The sequence below is a fragment of the Pongo pygmaeus genome, chromosome 16 (genome assembly GCF_028885625.2).
Source record: "Pongo pygmaeus isolate AG05252 chromosome 16, NHGRI_mPonPyg2-v2.0_pri, whole genome shotgun sequence".
Lineage (NCBI taxonomy): Eukaryota > Metazoa > Chordata > Mammalia > Primates > Hominidae > Pongo > Pongo pygmaeus.
In genome coordinates, this window is record NC_072389.2 from 78,243,462 (window position 1) to 78,263,751 (window position 20,290).

At 44.2% G+C, this 20,290-nt stretch overlaps 2 protein-coding genes and 1 pseudogene across 6 annotated transcripts in view; 1 reads left to right on the forward strand and 2 right to left on the reverse strand.

Moving 5' to 3' along the window:
• Window positions 1-6,233: 6,233 nt before the first annotated feature.
• Window positions 6,234-6,553, reverse strand: HIGD2B (HIG1 hypoxia inducible domain family member 2B). The gene is given in 2 exon segments (XM_054451546.1): window positions 6,234-6,307; window positions 6,310-6,553. Coding segments are annotated over 2 exon segments (318 nt in total).
• A 1,714-nt stretch (window positions 6,554-8,267) lies between these two features.
• LOC129013865 (small nuclear ribonucleoprotein F-like) lies at window positions 8,268-16,268 on the reverse strand (annotated as a pseudogene).
• Window positions 16,269-16,399: 131 nt separating this feature from the next.
• The window catches only part of BBS4 (Bardet-Biedl syndrome 4), a 51,871-nt gene continuing 47,980 nt past the window's right edge, over window positions 16,400-20,290 (forward strand). The window contains exon 1 of one of the 5 annotated variants that reach the window (XM_054451550.2): window positions 16,400-16,484. In XM_054451550.2, coding sequence (XP_054307525.1) covers window positions 16,461-16,484 — 24 coding nt within the window. In that variant the 5' untranslated portion in view covers window positions 16,400-16,460. Of the gene's footprint in view, window positions 16,798-20,290 lie in introns of all 5 variants that reach the window. The other 4 variants (XM_054451548.2, XM_054451547.2, XM_054451552.2 and 1 more) reach the window with 4 other exon arrangements.

Below are 20,290 nucleotides of genomic sequence, written 5' to 3' on the forward strand. Positions count from 1 at the left end.
AAAAGAAGTTATGGGATTTAGAAAACATTGTAGGATGAAAAAGTTATGGGATAAAAAATGTAGAAAAGTCATAGCAAAAAATGTTGTGAAAAAAGTATTTAAAGTTTTATGAAAAGTTTAAAAAAGTATTATGAAAAAGAAGTTATGGAATTAAAAAATAAGTCATGAGATATAAATAAAAATAAATAAAAGCAGGCCTCTGTCAGCATAAGCCTGGAGAAGTGGGGCTGGAGTCTCTGCCCCCACCATGTCCCTACCATCCCTTCCTAGTCACCCCTTCACCATTAGGGTAGCAACACAAGACCCCTGTCTAATGGGGAGAGACAAACAGACCCTTTGCCACCTTAACCAGGACTGAGTCCTTAAATTTCTGAATGATGATGATTGTTATTGAAGAGCCAGAGGCTGGTGGAGTTGGTTTGTTTGGAGGAGGCCTCATGGCCTCCTACTCTCACCAAAGCAACTTTTCCCTCAGGGGGCTCCCATCTTTTTATTCAGAGAGGCAACTGAGGCGGGGACAGTGGGGCTAACTGTAGAGCAGGAGAGGGCATGGGCTGCTGGGGTGGCCCCAGTGTACATATAGTATCTGTGTATCATTTTGTATATTCCGGGGGATAGGGCCACCCCCTGTATCGAACCTAGTGGAGGTTGGAGCTGGCATATGGGGAGGAGGCTCTGATCATTATTTGTGGCTGGGAAACTTATTTATTGATAGCATAGGACAGAGGAAGGAGGCGGGGATGGGATTGTGGCTCCCTGTGGATGCGACTCCTGTTTATTTTGCTTTTCATTTTGGAATAAATGGATTTAGCCATACTGCTCGGGCTGGTGTGTTCCTTTTTCCCTCACTGGGTCCTGGAGTTTGTGCCACTGAACAAGGAGCCCCAGAGTGTCTGAGCATGTCCAGCTGGGCTGTTGGGGACCTTCCAGGCCTGTTACCTGTATGCTGCCTAGTGACACCTGGTGGATTTCATGGGGACTGCCATGGCACCTATAGGGCACAGTCTGGCCCTGACAGCCATCAGGCTCAGAAGCCTGATCTAGCGGTGGCCGGAAAGACAGATACCAGCACCCAAGGGCACTGACTTCCATCCACCCCAGGCGTCTTCCGTTCCATCCCCCTGCCTCCTTCTCTCTCTGTCCCTCCAGTGCACCTGGTGACCTGTTCTGTCTGTCCCTCCAGAGTGCCAGCTGCCCTGCAGGCTCCTCGAGGCTGAGTTCATGGCCCTGCCCCTAGTGGCCAGAGCCGGCTTCACAGGATAACAGCCAGCTAAGCTCCAGGGGCTTTCCAGGAAAAGTGTCCCTTGAAAAGGGTGTGGCCTTTTCACTGCTCCCAACAGCACCCTAGAAATGGCTTGGCCTTTTCCCTCCCCTGAGCTCCACAGAGAACACAGCCAGCAGAGGACACATTCCCTGTCATACAAGGGACAGGAAGACTGGTAGAGATGTCAGGCCACAGGCTGCCAGCACAGCACCCCCATGCTTGGCCACAGGAGTGCTGGAGGAATGGTGGGGGCTGGCTGTCCACTGGCTGGACATGACAGGGAGACTCACTGGAGGTGGTGCACTTTGGAGGGGCGATGTCAGGGGACATATTTGGGTCTCAGTAAAGAGATCTGTTCTTTTTAAATTTCTGCATCTAGTTGCCTATACCCGATGATGACACATAGCAACTTATTTTTTACTTTCTAAAGACAGGATATCATGCAAAGAGATCAAGCTGCCCTTCTATAAATATAACTCAATTGCCTTCCAGCCATAGGCTGCATGCTTCAAGTTGTTTTCAGAAATAAGAAATGGGTTGATCTGAACCACTTATAGCCTTACATGGAGAGTTCCCACTGTGACCTGTAGCACATGTGAATTGACTTGCTTAATGTATGAAACGAATGGAAATGAGATGAAAAATCCTATTCTCATGCAAGCCCGTTGGGTTATGCAGAGACACAGTAGCACAGACACAGCCCTAACTACAGCCTGCCCTCCAGAAAACATGTATCTGTTCATATGGAAATGACACAAGTCTAGTGCTTGTCTGAAAGTCATGCAGCAAAACAAAAATGTCTCTGCAAAACCGGGGAGAGTTTTTTACAATGACTTTAACTTTGAGGGTGCTCTTTAGCAGAGGCTTTTGATAAAGGAAGAATCCTATCAACCAGGATCACTGAGGAGGAATGAATTTATAACTACTTTTTTTAAGGCTAGAAGAGACCTTAATTAAATTCCTTCTATTTACAAAGGAGGGAACTGAAGTCCAGAAATGACAAAAGGTTTGGCAGCTTTAAAGAATCCATCCAGCCCCTCCATGAAAAGGAAATAAGCCAACATTGAGTTTCAGTATTCTAAACTTTTGGAAAGTGGTAAAAATGAAGGATATTGAACAAAAATACTAGTTTTTTTCTGTCTTGTTCAGTTAGTGTCAACATGCTGTAAGTTTTCATAATTTTTTTTTTTTGAGACGGAGTTTGACTCTTGTTGCCGAGGCTGGAGTGCAATGGTGCAATCTCAGCTCACTGCAACCTCCGCCTCCTGGGTTCAAGTGATTCTCATGCCTCAGCCTCCTGAGTAGCTAGGATTACAGGCATGCACCACCACGCCTGGCTAATTTTGTATTTTTTAAATAGACAGGGTTTCTTCATGTTGGTCAGGCTGGTCTTGAACTCCCAACCTCAGGCAATCCACCTGCCTCAGCCTCCCAAAGTGCTGGGATTACTGGCGTGAGCCACTGTGCCCAGCCTATTTTTTTTTTTTTTTTTTTTTTTTTGAGACGGAGTCTTGCTCTGTCGCCCAGGCTAGAGTACAGTGACGCAATCTTGGCTCACTGCAACCTCTGCCTCCCAGGTTCAAGAAATTCTCCTGCCTCAGCCTCCCGAGTAGCTGGGACTACAGGCGTACACTGCCATGCCCGGCTAATTTTTTTTTGTATTTCAGTAGAGACAGGGTTTGACTGTGTGGCCCAGGCTGGTCTCGAACTCCTGAGTTTAGGCAATCCACCCACCTCAGCCTCCCAAAGTGCTAGGATTACAGGCGTGAGCCACCGCACCCTGCCTGGTTAATTTTTATGATAATAAAAATATTCTCATAAAATTTGGGAAATTCCAAAACCTATGGAGAAGAAAATTTAAATTAGTCATAATCCCACAATTTATTCATTTGCTTATTTGAGCAACAAATAAAAGTGCACACCTTATTAAGAGCAGGGCATGTTCCAAGACTGACTATCCAGAAATGATAGCCTCTAACTGATTCCCTTCCAACCCGTTTCTCAGTGCACTACTAATAATAATTTTAAAATCAGATTATTTAGTTTTGAAATCTCCTTTTCACCTAATATATCATAAGTCTTTTCCCAGGTTATCAAATAATATTCCAAGCTATGATTTTAACAGCTGCATAACATCACATCATATAAATTTACACTGATTTATTAAACCATTCTACTTGGGACATAATAAGATGATCTATTTTTCAATATTATAAATAATGTTGCATGTAATATTCTTTGGCCACATACCTGACTATCTTCGAAAACTTCCCTAGAATTCAGATTGTTAGGTCAAAGCCTTAAATATTTTTAAGGTTTTAAATACACAATACTCAACTGCTTTCTTGAAAGACTGTAATAGTTTTACTTCTACCAGCTACAAGAGTGTCTTTCAGTCATACAGCAAAGCCCACACCTCAAAACAATGAGTATTAGCTTAAAAAAAAGTCATTGTCAACTGAGTTCAAATGGTTTTTCCTTTAATTTGCAGTTCTTACTTGGCAATGGTAAGTCAAACTTTCCAAAAAAAACTTTGTTCTCTTTTTTCATAAATTATATATGCACGCTTTTTGTCATTTTCTATGGAACTGTTAACATTTCTTCTTAGCATTCTAGTCTTAATATTTCTCAGTGAGGGATTTTTCTAACTGCATTCTGAGATCTAGCCTCCTGGCTGGGGAAGCAAGAGGTGGGATGGAGAAAGGGCGGGGAGTCAGAGCCAGGCTTGTTCTCTTAGTCCTTCCACAATCACCAAGGTGTGACCTGGGCCAACTCTTGGTATGTCTGGGCTTCAGTTTCCTCCTCTGTAAATAGAAGGGTCTTAATTAAGGTCCCTTCCAGTCCTATAAAAGGGAGTTAGAGATCCGTAGTTTCAAAGCTTCTTTCGCTATCATGATTTGTGATCAGCTTTGAAGGAGGTAGTGCTAGTGGGTAAACATCAAACCGTAAGCTTGTTTCCCCAGTTCTAACCTACCACTACCACCTACCACTGAGAAAATCATTTCAAGGCTCTTAGTTTCCTGATCTGTAAATGGAACCCTCGTTTTACAGATTTGTTGTAAAAATTATGTGAAATAATAGAAATCAGGCCAGGTGCGGTGGCTCACGCCTGTAATCCCAGCACTTTGGGAGGCTGAGGCAGGCGGATCACCTGAGGTTGGGAGTTTGAGACCAGCCTGACCAACAGGGAGAAACCGTACGTCTACTAAAAATGCAAAATTAGCCAGGCGTGGTGGCGCATGCCTGTAATTCCATCTATTCGGGAGGCTGAGGCAGGAGAATTGCTTGAACTCAGAAGGCGGAGGTTGCAGTGAGCCGAGATCACGCCATTGCACTCCATCCTGGGCAATAAAAGTAAACTCCATCTCAAAAATAATAATAATAATAATAGAAATCAAAGTGTATAGAGTATAATATACCACAGACAGGCGGGATGCAGTGGCTCATGCCTGTAATCCCAGCACTTTGGGAGGCTGAGGCGGGTGGATCACCTGAGGTCAGCAGTTCGAGACCATCCTGGCCAACATGGTGAAACCCCGTCTCTACTAAAAATACAAAAATTAGCCAGGCATGGTGGTGAGTGACTGTAATCCCAGCTACTTGGGAGGCTGAGGCAGGAGAATAGCTTGAACCTGAGAGGTGGAGGTTGCAGTGAGCTGAGATCGTGCCATTGCACTCCAGCCTGGGCGACAAGAACAAAACTCTGTCTGAAAAAGGAAGAAAGGAAGGAAGGAAGGAAGAGAGAGAGAGAGAAATAAAGAAAGGAAAGAAACAAACAAACAAACAAACAAAGAGGGAAGGAAGGAAGGAGACCATATTCATACTAGTAGCTGCTTATGACTAATAGAAGTAAGGATGAGGATTAGAAGGGATGTCAACTTTATAATACATTCTTTCCTTTATATAATAATAATGAAAAAGACAGCCAGGCACAGTAGCTCATGCCTGTAACCCTAGTGCTTTGGGAGGCTGAGGTGGGAGGATCATTTGAGCCCAGGAATTTGAGACCAGCCTGGGCCACAGAGCAAGACTCCATCTCTACAAAAACTTTAAAACAATTAGCCAGGTATGGTAGCCTGTGCCTCTAGTCCCAGCTATTAGGGAGGCTAAGGCAAGAAAATCATGTGAGCCCAGGATGTCGAGGCTGCAGTGAGCTATGATAGTGCTACTGCACCTGCACTCCAGCCTGGGTGACAGAGTGAGACCTTGTCTCTCTTTTTTAAAAAAATGAAGCAAATATAACAAAATATTAACAATAGTCAGTGTTGATTCTGTGGTAGGAACATAGTTGTTTGCAAGATCATGCTCTGTACTTTTCTGTATCTTAAAAAATTTCCTGGCCAGGTGCGGTGGCTCATGCCTGTAATCCCAGCAGTTTGGGAGGACAAGGCAGGCGAATCACGAGGTCAGGAGTTTGAGACCAGCCTGGCCAACATGGTGAAACCCCATCTCTACTAAAGATACAAAAAATTAGCCGGGCGTGATGGCGCGTATCTGTAATCCCAGCTACTCGGGAGACTGAGGCAGGAGAATTGCTTGAATCTGGGAGGCAGAGGTTGCAGTGAGCCGACACTGTGCCATTGCACTTCAGCCTGGGTGACAGGGCGAGACTCCATCTCAAAAAAGAAAAAAAAAATTCCCCCTTCCCATACAAATATGCCTAGTTCATAAAAGCAATCCTAAAAGATTACATACAGTATGTGTGTACTTTTTTACTTTTTTTATTTTTAGAGTTTATTAAGCAGGGGAGTGGAGGGGAGATGTGGCACAAATAGACATATGTAACATTCAAACAACAGAATCTGGGATTTTTGAAAAAACCTTCCAGTTATGGTTACAGGAAGGGTCACTTCCTCCCGCAACGACACAGGGACCTCTCAAAGGAGAGGAAAGAGTAAGTCCCATGTTAGGGCCATTGGTTGCTCCTGGGTTTTGGAATGATTTCTGCAGAGTTTTCAAGACCCTGGGCTCAGGGTGGAGACTTTATAGAGGTGGCAGCTAGACCCAGCATGATGGCTGCGATGGTGAAGGCCTGGGCGGCGTCCGGGTGTGCATCATGAGCTGTGAACACTGGCTGTTGCCCTGGTGGAAGCAGTAGAGGCTGCTGGTGAGGACGGCTGCCGTGCACAGGCAACCTATGGGTACCACCGGGTTCTTGCAGGTCTTGCGAAGGAAGTTTTCCTTGAAACCCTCTGGATTGCTGTAAACAGTGGCGCTAAACCCCTCAAAGATGGGAGGCTTCAATGATTCAAAGGGGGCCTCCGGAGTCACAAAGCCGGGAGTCGCCATGCCCAGGCCACAGCTGCAGGAGAAAATCCTTTTTTTTTTTTTTTTTTTTTGAGACGGAGTCTCGCTCTGTAGCCCAGGCTGGAGTGCAGTGGTGCAACCTTAGCTCACTGAAACCTCTGCCTCCCTGGTCCCAGTTAAAGCAATTCTCCTGCTTCAGCCTTCCAAGTAGCTGGGATTACAGGGACATGCCACCACGCCAGGCTAATTTTCGGATTTGTATTTTTAGTAGAGATGGGGTTTCACCATGTTGGCCAGGCTGGTCTCAAACTCCTGACCTTATGATCTGCCTGCCTTAGCCTGCCAAAGTGCTGGGATTACAGGTGTGAGCCACCATGCCCAGCCTACATGTTTTATATAATGTTATTTGATATAACAACTTGGAAAGGACAAAATTATAGAAATGGAGAATAGATTAGTGGCTGCAGGGGTTAGGAATGGGGAGGTGGTGGAAGGAGGTATATGTTTATTAAAGGGTAATGACAGGGAGGCTTACGGTGATGGAACTCTTTGTATCTTGACTATGGTGACAGATACACAAAACCTACACGTGTGACAAAACTGCACAGAACTAAATACACACAAATGAAGTAAAAGTGGGGAAGTCTAAATCAGATTGGTGGACTGTATCAATGTTAACATTCTGGCTGTGATATTACACAATAGTTTTGGAAGATGTTACCATGGGATAACTGTAGAAAGGGTACATGTAATCTGTCTATTATTTCTTCCGACTGCAGGTGAATCTACAATTATCTCATAAGAAAAAGTAAGAAGAGGCCAGGCGTGGTGGCTCACACCTATAATCCCAGCACTTTGGGAGGCCGAGGCAAGCAGATCACTTGAGGCCAGGAGTTTGAGACCAGCCCGCCAACATGGTGAAAGCCCATCTCTACTAAAAATACAAAAATTAGCCGGGCATGGTGGCACACTACTCAGGAGCTACACAAGAGGCTGAGGCAGGAGAATCGCTTGAACCCGGGAGGCGCAGGTTGCAGTGAGCTGAGATCACACCACTGCCCTCCAGCCTGGGTGGGCAACAACAACAAGACTGCAAGGGAATAATGTTCTGTTTGGGAAAGAGATTGCATGTAAATAGGGGGTCTGGTAGCTGGGCGTGGTGGCTAACACCTATAATCCCAGCACCTTGGAAAGCTGAGGCAAGAAGATCACTTGAACCTAGGAGTTCGAGACCAGCCTGGGCAATATAGCGAAATTCTGTATCTATAAAAAATGAAAAAATTAGCCAGGCATGGTAATGCATGCCTGTGGTCTCAACGACTCAAAAGGCTGAGGCAAGAGGATCAATTGAGCATCCAGAAGTTGAGGCTGCAGTGAGCCATGACCATGCCACTGCACTCCAGCCTGGGCGACAGGGCAAGACTGTATCTCTAAAAATTAAAAAAAATAAAATAATAAATTGAATATATAAAAGTAAATAAAAATTAAAAATAGGGATCTGGAGCTGGTAGGGAAGAAACAGAGCTCTATGGGAGAAAAGAATACTTTCCCTTGTTGATATATGGTCTGTGTCCCCTTTTTCTCCTCTTACTTTCTTTCGCATTCTTGCTCTGATTGACTTCTTTCTCAAGTGCCTCTTCTCTCTGACTTTCCTTGTGTGATTATTTTCCTCAACTCATTATTTTCCCTCTTTGCTTTGCTAAAAGACTCTATCCCTGCATCTTATTCAGAGCACACTGACTGCACTGGACAGGAGTTACAAGAGGGAAGAGGTACTCACAGAATCCTGGGTTTCTAAAACACTTAAGCTACAAAAGAGTCCAATAGTCACATATTACACAGAGGAAAACTGAAGTACTGAGAAGGGAAATAACTTGTGTCACTCACAGAGGGAATTTTTGGTAAAGTTGGAATATGAGCCTGGGACCCACTAGGACAGCTTCCCTAATTTTCTTTTCTTTTTTTTTAGACAGGTTCTCACTCTGTCACCCAGGCTGCAGTTTGGTGGCATGATCAAAACTCACTGTGGTCTTGACGTCCTGGGCTCAAGTGATCCTCCTGCCTTAGCCTCCCAAGTAGATAGGAATGCAGGAGTGTGCCACCATGCCTGGCTAATTTTTTTGTATTTTAATTTTGTAGAGATGAGGTCTGGATATATTGCCCATGCTGGTCTCAAACTCCTGGACTCAAGTGATCCTCCTACCTTGTGCTCCCAAAGTGCTGGGATTAGAGGTGTGAGCCACTGCGCCTAGCCCTAGTTTCTATAATTTTCAACAGACAGAGCTCACTAGTTGGAGAAAAAGAGATTCCTGGGGGCAGCCAATTAAAACACAGAGAAATTAGAGCAACACGGTAAGAGAAATAATATGATCAGGTGCAGTGGTTTGCGCCTGTAATCCCAACACTTTGGGAGGTCAAGGCAGGAGGATCACTTAAGTCTCGGAGTTTGAGACCAGCCTGGGCAATATGGCAAAACCCCATCTCTACAAAAAATAAGAAATTAGCTGAGCATGGTGGCACATGCCTGTAGTCCCAGCTACTCAGCAGTCTGAGGTAGGAGGATCACTTGAGCCTAGGAATTCGAGGCTACAATGAGCCATGATTGTGCCACTGCATTTCAGCCTGGGTGACAGAGCAAGAGACTCTGTCTCAAAAATAGAAAAGAAAAGAAAGAAAAAGGAAAGGAAGGAAGGAAGAAAAAAAAAGAAAAAGAAAAAAGAAAGAAGGAAAGAAAGAGGGCAGCCAGGCACAGTGGCTCACGCCTGTAATCCCAGCACTTTGGGAGGCCGAGGTGGGTGGATCACCTAAGATCAGGAGTTTGAGAGCAGCCTCGCTAACATGGTGAAACTTCATCTTTACTAAAAATACAAAAAATTAGCCGGGCGTGCTGGCACACTCCTGTAGCCCCAGCTACTAGGAAGGCTGAGGCAGGAGAATCGCTTGAACCAAGGAGGCAGAGGTTGCAGTGAGCTGAGATTGTGCCATTGCACTCCAGCCTGGGCAACAAGAGCAAAACTGTGTCTCAAAAAAAAAAAAAAAGAGAGAGAAAGAAAGAAGAAAGAAAGGTGGAGGGAGGGGGGAAGAGGAAAGAAGGAAGGGAAGGAAGGATATAGTTATTAAGTAGTTATGAGCCAGAGTTATAAACTAGCCAGATGGTTTTGTGATAGGATTTGGGTAGAATGAAAATCTCAAGAGGTTAAATTCCTAAGAGGCAACTCTTCTCTCTTACTAACTATGGATTATTTTAAATGCACCAGATACCCCTCCTCAAGATGTAATGTTATACCGTAAATGTTATGGGGAGAAACTGCCCAAATGAACAGACCAGCGCTCACACTGAGAACAGGAATAGGGAGTAGCCTATTTTGAGCCTACCTTTTTAAAAAACACTTGCATTTTGGGAAAATATAAAAAAAAATGTCCAACAGGGTTGTCCTGTTGGTACCAAAAACCTTCAGAAATTTCAGAGTATAGGATGTTGGTAAGAAGCACCAAAGCAGAAAGTACCTCTTTCTGCATGCGAGAAACCATCATTTATGTGAGAGTGATGTTCCCTAACACAAGGAAGGGTCTCTGCTAAGCAAGTGAGGGGTGGAAGGAGCTGTTGCCAGAGCTCGCCAGAAGCATCCTGGTAACCAACTGCTGGTCCAAACATTTCCTACTTACATGGAACAGTGGAAAGTGCCAACAGAGTTCTCCCAACGAATGTCTTCATATTCCTCATAGATTCCCTGCTTTTGCCTGGGCAAAATAGTCTATCAACCAAAGTTTAGGTTTTCTGATCTTCTTCCCATTCTTACCCAGCCGGTGGAGTCTACAGCCTAATTCAGGTTTGACCTCAGTAGCTAGAGGAAAAGTGGTTAAACAAAATAAAGAAGTTAGAAAGGGTTAAACAAAATAAAGAAGTTAGAAGCTGATTTACCTTTAAAAATAACAAACTTAAGTTCTTGTCTACAGTAAGTTTTATGGATCAAAAACTATTCTGACTTCTTATCTCAACAGATATCCTACACATATCACACATCAGCATACATATATGCCTTTTAGAAAATTATCTTATTAAAACTTGAAGGAAAAATGAGATCATGAATAAACTGGACATTTTAAAAAATTTATCTTTCATAACTTTTCAATCTAATATCTGTGTATTATAATCATTTATTGTTTCATGTACTAATTCATCTATGTATTTACCAATCAATAAATATAATCTGATATGCACTATGATAAATGAGGTCAAAAAAAAGGAGATACCCTGATCCACACAAGATATAAAGATGAAAGGCTGGGGGCTGGGTGCGGTGGCTCACGCCTGTAATTCCAGCACTTTGGGAGGCTGAGGCGGGCAGACCACCTGAGCTCAGGAGTTCAAGACCAGCCAGGCAAACATGGCGAAAACCCGTCTCTACTAAAAATACAAAAAATTAGCTGGCCGTGGTGGCAGATGCCTGTAATTCCAGCTACTCAGGAGGCTGAGCCTGAGGCACGAGAATTGCTTGAACTCAGGTGGTGGAGGTTGCAGTGAGATTGTGCACTCCAGCCTGGGTGACAGAGTGAAATTCTGTTTCAAAAAAAACAAAAGTGCTGTATTGAGGACTGAGACCTGAGATAGTGAGAGACAGGGATGTACAACTTGAGTCATACTGTGGACTGACAGGATGGGAATAGCTAAGGGACTGTCTGAGGTGGGGATGCCTGTCTGATTCACTGGTTACTGCCTTGTTTATGTGACTTTGATAGCACTTAGCTTCTGCTGTTGATACTCAGTGGGAGATACACCTAAACCACACTGACAGCATTATTCTGAAAAGGAGAAGTTGCCAGGGAGTGTGGACCAGTAGTCTCAGTGGCCCTGTACTCTCCAATCAGAAGTGTAGACTTCTTAGTTCTTCTTCCCTGTGACTAGCCTTCAGGTGTAATTTCCAGTATATAGTTCCTTATAAATTCTATAGCTCAGGAGAATAAATAAGAGGCTCCTTTTCCAGAAAATCCAGTATTGGTTTTCCTCCTTTGGAGGCTTAGAGTCAGAACTCTCATGTAGGCATGGCAGGATCCATGGAGGTGGCCACATCTCGCTTTTTTCAGTGACTATTAGATTCCACAAGACAACCGCACAGCTAAACATAATTAAAACTTAGGTTTTATGATATTTGTTCCTTTCCTAAAACCCTCAGTGACTCCTTATTATCCATAGGGAACAGATAAGCTAAATAAACATGAACTTTTTTCTCCAAGCAAAACATTCTCCCCAGTGAATAGAAAATATTGTTTTCCTGTGTTACCTTGAACCAAAAAAAAATTTTTTTTTTGAGGCAAAGTCTTGCTCTGTCGCCCAGGCTGGAGTCCAGTGGCGGCGCGATCTCATCTCACTGCAACCTCCACCTCCTGGGTTCAAGTGATTCTCCTGCCTCAGCCTCCCGAGTAGATGGGATTACAGGTGCCTGCCACTACACCTTGCTAATTATTGTATTTTTAGCAGACATGAGGTTTTGCCAGGTTGGCCAGGCTGGTCTCAAACTCCGGACCTCAAGGGATCCATCTGCCTGCCTTGGCCTCTCAAAGTGCTGGGATTACAGGCATGAGCCACTGCACTTGGACTCCTTTAAAATTATTATTATTATTATTATTATTATTATTATTGAGACAGAGTTTCATGCTGTTGCCCAGGCAGGAGTGTGGCAGTACCTTGATTATAGACGCAAGTCACTGGGCCTTGGGATTATAGACGCGAGTCACTGGGCCCGGGTTTCTTTCCAGTTTTAAAGTATTATTTTTAATTATCCAAAATAAATGTATAGTAAATACTCTTCTTATAAATCTTTGTTTTCTTGATTGCTTCCTTAGCATATAATTTCAGAAATAGAACTGATCAAAGGGTATGCACATTTTTAAGGATTTATAATGCCAGATGCTTTCCAAAAGATGTTAACAACTTATTGAACTGACAGTATATAAGGGTGCTATAGAGTAATTTATTTATTTGAAAAACAAATCTTTATTGTGTAGAAATATGTATTTTAAAAATCCCCCAGAAAAGATGCTCTTCTCTCATTTCCCCATCCTCTTCCTCTACTTCCACACCTCTGATATAAAGGACATTATTATATCTTATTAAAACTTTATCCACACTAGGCATGGTGGCTCATGCCTGTAATCCTGGCATTTTGGGAGGCCAAGGCAGGCAGATCACTTGAGGTCAGGAGTTTGAGACCAGCCTGGCCAACATGGTGAAATCCTGTCTCTACTAAAAATACAACAATTAGCCGGGTGTGGTGGTTGATGCTTGTAATCCCAGCTACTTGGGAGGCCAAGGCATGAGAATCACTTGAACCTGGAGGTTGCAGTGAGCTGAGATCACACCACTGCACTCCAGCCTGGGTGACAGAGCGAGACTGTCTAAAAATAAGATAAAATAAAATAAAATGAAAACTTCATCCAGATGTCTAGACAACACTTTAACTATGTATTCTTCTGTATTTGCAAGTTACATGTTCATATAGCCATCTACAGATACCAGTTAGCCTTTGTAATCCATTCCCCACTTAAGTTTCACCATCTACTGGCTTTTCTGTTAATCCCTTGAGGAAAGGTTTGGAATTGAGGTGCAAATCCTTTATAAGGAGAATGCTGCAGTCTATTCGCTATTCACCGCTGACCAAGCTGCCGCCTGACCCTCCTGACTGCAGCAGGCACCCCCAGACAGTCATGTAAATGGACTAGGCCTGAGTCTGTAGTTCTTTGCTCTGAAAAAGGAGACGTAATGGCTTCTACTTTCTATTTATCATTTGGTGGAAATAATAGAAGAGTTTCTCTAGAATGTTTTTTGATCTGGTGGTTAAAGGGACCTTGGACATTTAGTCCCTGAAATAAATTGTTGCATCTCTGAAGGAAAAGATGAAAGTAGTTTCTTACACTTTAGTGAAGAAGCCTTTGGAAAATTTTGTTCTAGATGTTGTACATTCTCTGTAGAGGAGTTTTGGGGATTCCCCAAATCAGTAGAACTAAAGGATAACTGAAGAGAACAGGGAGTGACATGTCAGATTGAGAATCAGTCTTTTGAAAGTGGCAAAAAGAATATGTATTAAAAGAAAAAATAGAAGATAAAAAGAATAGGGCAGAAGATATTAGCTTCAATTCCTCTTTTTTTTTTTGATCCTTGGGAATGATTTCTTCCTAGACTGCCAGTGTTGCATAGTAACCCTGCCCATGAAGAGGACTGGAATACTGAAAAACTGCATGAAACTAAGCGCTGTGGGTTGGGCAGGGTGGCTCACGCCTGTAATTCCACACTTTGGGAGACCAAGGTGGCTGGATTGCTTGAACTCAGGAGCTTGAGATCAGCCTAGGTAACATGATGAAACCCCATCTCTACAAAAGATACAAAAATTAGCTGGGTGTGGTGGCATGAAGCTGTAGTCCCAGCTAGCTACTTGGGAGGCTGAGGTGGGAGGATCACTTGAGCCTGGGAGGTGGAGGCTGCAGTGAGCCGTGATTGTCCCACTGCACTTCCACCTGGGCAACAGAGCGAGATCCTGTCCCCAAAACAAAAAAACTAAGCACTGTGGATTAGAAATGAATAATTTTTCATCTTTATATCTTTTTTTTTTTTGAGACAGTCTTGCTCTGTCTCCCAGGCTGGAGTGCAGTGGCACGATCTCGGCTCACTTAGGCACGGTGTTTAATTAATCTCTGAAAAGTGGAGAATTTAGCACCAGGCATGGTGACTGTTGCCTATAATCCTAGCTACTTGAGAGGATGAGGTGGAAGTGTTAAAGGTGGAGGGTGTCCAGGTTCTTGGTGTCTTGAAAAAAGAATTGGACAAAATGCACAAACAAAGCAAGGAAGGGACAAAGGAATTTACTGAACATGAAAGTACACTCCAGTGTGGGAGCGGGCCTGAGCTTAGAAGTTCAATGGCTCAGTTACAGAATTTTGGGGAGTTTAAATACCCCCAGGTGATTCCATGGTTACTTCGGGTATGCCTTATGTAAATGGAGAAGATGAAGTAAAGTTACAAAGACACCTATGGCCTATGCCCTATGGCCAGAATATTACCTATTACAGCTGAAGTGTGAATTGGCCTTATGTTCCCTACCTCCAAACCCTATTTTCCTGCCTCAGGAGGATTACTTGAGCCTAGGAGTTCAAGTCCAGTCTGGACATCATAGTGAGACCCCTGCCTCTGAAAAAAAATTTTTTTGAGACAGAGTTTTGCTCTTGTTGCCCAGGCTGGAGTGCAATGGCATGATCTCGGCTCACTGCAACCTCCACCTCTTGGGTTCAAGCAATTCTCCTGCCTCAGCCTCCCGAGTAGCTGGGATTACAGGAGCCGGCCACCACGCCCGGATAATTTTTTGTATTTTTAGTACAGACAGGGTTACACCATGTTGGCCAGGCTGGTCTTGAACTCCTGACCTCAGGTGATCTGCCCACCTCAGCCTCACAAAGTCCTGGGATTACAGGCGTGAGCCACCGAGCCCAACAAATTTTTGTTTTTTAGACGGAGTCTCCCTCTATCGCCCAGGCTGGAGTGCAGAAATGCGATCTTGGCTCACTGCAACCTCTGCTGCTTGGGTTCAAGTGATTCTCCTGACTCAGCCTCCAGAGTAGCTGCGATTACAGGCGGGCACCACTATGCCTGACTAATTTTTTGTATTTTTAGTAGAGACGGGGTTTCACCATGCTGGCCAAGTTGGAAATTTTTTTTTTTAGTAAATGAAAGGCAGAGTATTTATCTGAAAAAAGTGAGAGACCAATAGTCTCATGGGATTGTTATAAAGATTAAAAGAGAGAGTGTTACTGAAATACTTAGAAGAGCTGTTCTTCTATTGCTGTCTTTCCCCTTGTATTTGGATAGATTACCGTACTTGTTTCTTCTATGTAACTCTAATTGTCAATGGGGTTCTCCTTCTCTTAGAGACCTGAAGAAACTTGTCTTAAATGCTTTCCCAGTTAATGAATTGGGAGAGGCAGACCATATGTCTAAATTACAAGGGCGAGACTTAAAAGTATGAATTGGGGCTAATGTCAGTGCTCAGGTGCAGGGATCCTCCGTTTTGTTCATCACACAGCTCCCGGCACTTTAATAAATGAGGCTCAAAGAAACGACGGGCTTAGGTCTTGCAGCAGTCAAATTCAGAACTCATGTTTGATTCCAAAGCCCACACGTTTTCCTAGTTTAGAAACACTAAACATTTAATTCACCGCACCGGCGGCCAGACAGGTAATGGAAAACGCCTTAAGTATGTTAGGAAGGGAAGACTGTGGTAAAAAGGCGAAGAAATGTTTATCTACAGTCGCAGCCGCTATTCAGATCTATTTCACTGCCTTGCAGAAAAGGCCGACTGTCGTCTCTTTATCCCATGGCCGATTTCTTGTGAAATCTCCTAACTTTTAAATATTTCCAACCAAAAGACTGCGGTTCAAATGCAGCCCACCGGGAGCGTGTTTGCAAACTCTGGAGTAAACAAGAGTGGGAAGCTGATAAGGTGAGTACCTCAGTTCGATAGTGATAGCCAAGAAACAGGGAGTTTTGTACCTAAGGCGAGAATGAAATTCTCCGCCGGAGGGTCCCGGAAGGAGGACTGAATTAAATGCAGATTAGAGTCAGGGCAGGGCAAGGTGGCCGGAGAACTAGACTGCCATCCCAGGTGACTGGCCCTATCCAGCCAGCGCGGCCGGAGGTATAGACCATGTACAGACCACGGCGAGGGGTGTTAGGGGCTTCTCGGGATAAAGGCAGCGAGTGGCTGCGCATTCCCTCCCCGACTCTTTCAGAGGTAAGCCTTCTGTGGAGCAGACCCTAATCCTCCCCCCGATTCCTTAGGTCACTCGGCGATTTACTTCCTTCCCCGGCTCCTCACAGTCCTCGGCAGCCCTACGACTTCCGCTTGCCTCGTCGTCTGGGAAACCGCCGACTTCCGGCCGCGTAGCAGTGGGCTGAGCCAAAATGGCTGAGGAGAGAGTCGCGACGGTGAGCGCCGAGATTCTCTTTAGCTGCCCGGCCGCAGGGCAAGGCAGCCTGGCGGGTGGCTTCTGTCCCATGCAGCGGTTCCTGGAGAGAGGCGGAGCTGGGTGCCGAGCGGCTCAGGGTGGGCGGGGCGACACGGTCCCCTTTCTACTGTCCCGGGAACTGGTCGCCTGGGGCAAGTCTGGATACTTAGCAGCAGAGGTCCTGTTCTAGGACTGTAGTTCCTCTTGGGGTGCGCTGGACGGAGAAGGGAGACTTTTCAGCAGTAATGGCTCTTACCCTAGTCCCATCTTTTTCTCTCTCGGGGGTTTGGAAGGTAATAACTAGCATTTGTGTAGACCGTTTCTGTTAATCCCGTGAATTGGGAATTTAACATGAGGACAGCCTGGAAGCTTGCAGCGTCACTGCCTTCTGCCAGTGGAGCAGGACTATGTTTTTTCTGTGGTGATTAAGTTTAGGAAAGTACGGTTTTGGAATTCAGCTGAAGGCTGAGTTGGGCGTTAATTCCGCAGAACTGCTAATATAGAGGAACCTGATGAATTCAGGATGACCTAGTCGCTATTTTTTGAGGCATATATCCATAATTGGATCTAATTTCGGTAAAGTGCCAAGTGTGAAGTCTTGTTTACCTTGCTTTAGTGTTGGGTTTGAAAGCCTGTTCTGTCCATTTGTTAGAATGATTTTAGGTATTCGGAATTTATTGTCTTTGGAAAAACGCCCTGGAAAACAGTACAATAGCAGCCTTTGGCTGTTTTACAATTTAGTTTTGGCTAAGCAGCAAGGTTAGTGTTATTGTTAGAGGGCCTTTTGTTTGTTTTCTACTCTCATTTGCAGAGTAGTCATATTATTCTAGTCTAATTAGAAAACTCTGAAGACAGAAACTTTTTTTTTTCTTTTTTGAGGAGGAGTGTCGCTGTTGTCGGCCCGGGCTGGAGTGCAATGGCGAGATCTCGGCTCACTGCAACCTCCGCCTCCCAGGTTCCACAATTCTCCTGCCTCAGCCTCCGGATTAGCTGAGAATACAGGCGCTTGCCACAACGCCCGGCCGAAACATTTTTGTTAAGCTAAGAAATTTAAAATAGCTAGGCTGGACTTGGTGCATCACGCCTGTAATCCCAGCACTTTGGGAGGCCGAGGTGAGTGGATCACTTGAGGTCAGGCGTTTGAGACCATCTTGGCCAACATGGTGAAACCCCGTCTCTACTAAAAATACAAAAATTAGCGGGGCATCGTGGCGCTCGCCTGTAATCCCAGGTACCTGGAAGGCTGAGGCAGGAGAATCGCTTGAACCCCGGAGGCGGAGGTTGCAGTGAGCCGAGATCGTGTCATTGCACTCCAGCCTGAGCGACAGAGACAGACTCCTCCTTAAAAAGAAAGAAAAAACAGATTTTAAAATAATTAAATAGGCCAGGCTCAGTGGCTCACGCCTGTAATCCTAGCACCTTGGGAGGCTGAGGTAGGTGGATCGCCTGAGGTCAGGAGTTCGAGACCAACCTGGCCAACTTAGTGAAACCCCGTCTCTACTAAAAAAATACAAAAAATTAGCTGGACGTGGTGGCGGGCGCCTGTAATCCCAGCTACTAGGGAGGCTGAGGCAGGAGAATCTCTTGAACCCAGGAGGCAGAGGTTGCAGTGAGCCGAGATCGTGCCATTTCACTGCAGCCTGGGCATCAAGAGGGAAACTCCGTCTCAGAAAAAAAAAAAAAAAAGTAAATAGCATGGTTAATGTTACTGGGTTTTAAATATTAAAAAACATAGGAAAGAAAATACTTCCACTCCAGCCTGGGTGACAGAGCGAGACTCCATCTCAAAAAAAAAAAAAAAAAAAAAAGAAAAGAAAACACTTCTACATAATCTTAAAGTGTAAAAGATAACGGGTAGCATAACATTGCTACAAATATAGCTTATTCTCTAGTGCTCATCACAGGTGTTTGTGTAATAGAATATGAACTTGAGTCTGTGACGGCAGAATTGTCCTGTACATTTGAATGTCTAATACTGTTTTAAAGAGAATAGCTTTTGTTTTGATATGACTTTAGCAATTAAGCCTGAAGTTAACTGTTTTCATTGTTGTCAAATTTATTGCTAGTAGTGTTATGTTTATAGTAATTTTCATCTTTTCAAGTTACCAATGCATGGAAATTTGAATTTCTGTCCTTTTTGGAAGTGGTATTTTATCTTTTTTTGAGACGGAGTCTCACTCTGTCGCCCTGTCTGGAGTGCAGTGGCGTGATCTCGGCTCAGTGGAACCTCCACCTCCCGGGTTCAAGTGATTTTTCTGCCTCAGCCTCCCGAGTAGCTGGGGTTACAGGCCCTCACCACCACGCCCGGCTAATTTTTGTATTTTTGTTGAGACGGGGTTTCACCATGTTGGCCAGGCTGGAAGAATGTTACAACTAATTGCTTTTCCTCTCAGAAGCCCCTCTCTCTTACTAGAGAAAGCTGTTGTCCTTTGTTTCTTCTGCCTATTAAACCTCCGCTCCTAAACTCAGGAAAAGAAAAAAAAAAAAAAAGAATGTTACGACTAATTGACTTGGAGGGACTTCCATGGTGTACATTTAAATAAAAGGTAGATGTGAAGTGGGGTATATTATGTGATCTTAATTTCATAACACAAAGGAAAACATATATAGATCTGTAGATAGGGATATATGCATATGGAGGAGAGAAAAGGAAAGGACTCAAAACTCACAGAGAATTTTTGAAGAAATGTATAGGTAAAAATCTAAGAAGGCTACAGTCAAGGCCTTGAGGCCAGAAGACACCCCATCAAAACTGAGTAAAACTAGCCCAGTGTGGGACACAGAAATTCTAATATGCTACCAAAATTACTTACGGATTGCTACCAGTTCCTTAGAAGGAAAACTGAGGACTGATATTTGTATTTTCAGTATAGTTTAGAATTCGTAAAAAATGAACAAACAGGCTGTACTTGGTGGCTCATGCCTGTAATGCCAGGACTTGTGGAAACTGAGGCGAGAGGATAACTTGAGTCCAGAGGTTCAAGACCAGTCTGGGCAGCATGTTGGAGCCCCATTTCTACAAAAAACACAAAAATTAGCCAGACGTGGTGGCACGCGCCTGTATTCCCAGCTACTGGGGATGATCATCTGAGTCTGGGGGAAGTTGAGGCTCCAGTGAGCCATGATCATGCCACTGGACTCCAGCAGGGGCGGAGTGAGACCTTGTCTGAAAAAAACAAAAACAAAAAATGAATGAACAACTAGCTCTGGCTTTCATGATTTGTGCTTATAAATCTTTATTTATTTATTTATTTATTTATTTATTTATTTAGAGATGGAGTCTCACTCTGTCACCCAGGCTGGAGTGCAGTGGTGCGATCTTGGCTCACTGCAACCTCCGCCTCCCGGGTTCACGCCATTCTCCTGCCTCAGCCTCCCGAGTAGCTGGGACTGCAGGCGCCCGCCACCACGCCCAGCTAATTTTTTGTATTTTTAGTAGAGATGGGGTTTCACCGTCTTAGCCAGGATGGTCTCGATCTCCTGACCTCGTGATCCGCCTGCCTCAGCCTCCCAAAGTGCTGGGATTACAGGCGAGCCACCGCACCCAGCCTATAAATTTTTTTTATAATGCCCTGGTTCCCATTATTTGATGTATTTGGATAAATACCTGTCATCCTGTAAATTAAAGGATTAAACTGATAAGAGCAGAAAATGGAAATTAGTAGACTAGTTGATCTGGCTCAGATACAGTGCCTGTGTATCAGGTGCTCCATGAATATTTGTTGGATGAATAAATGATCATAAAACTATATAAAAATGAAGAAATAACAGAATAAAATAATTTGT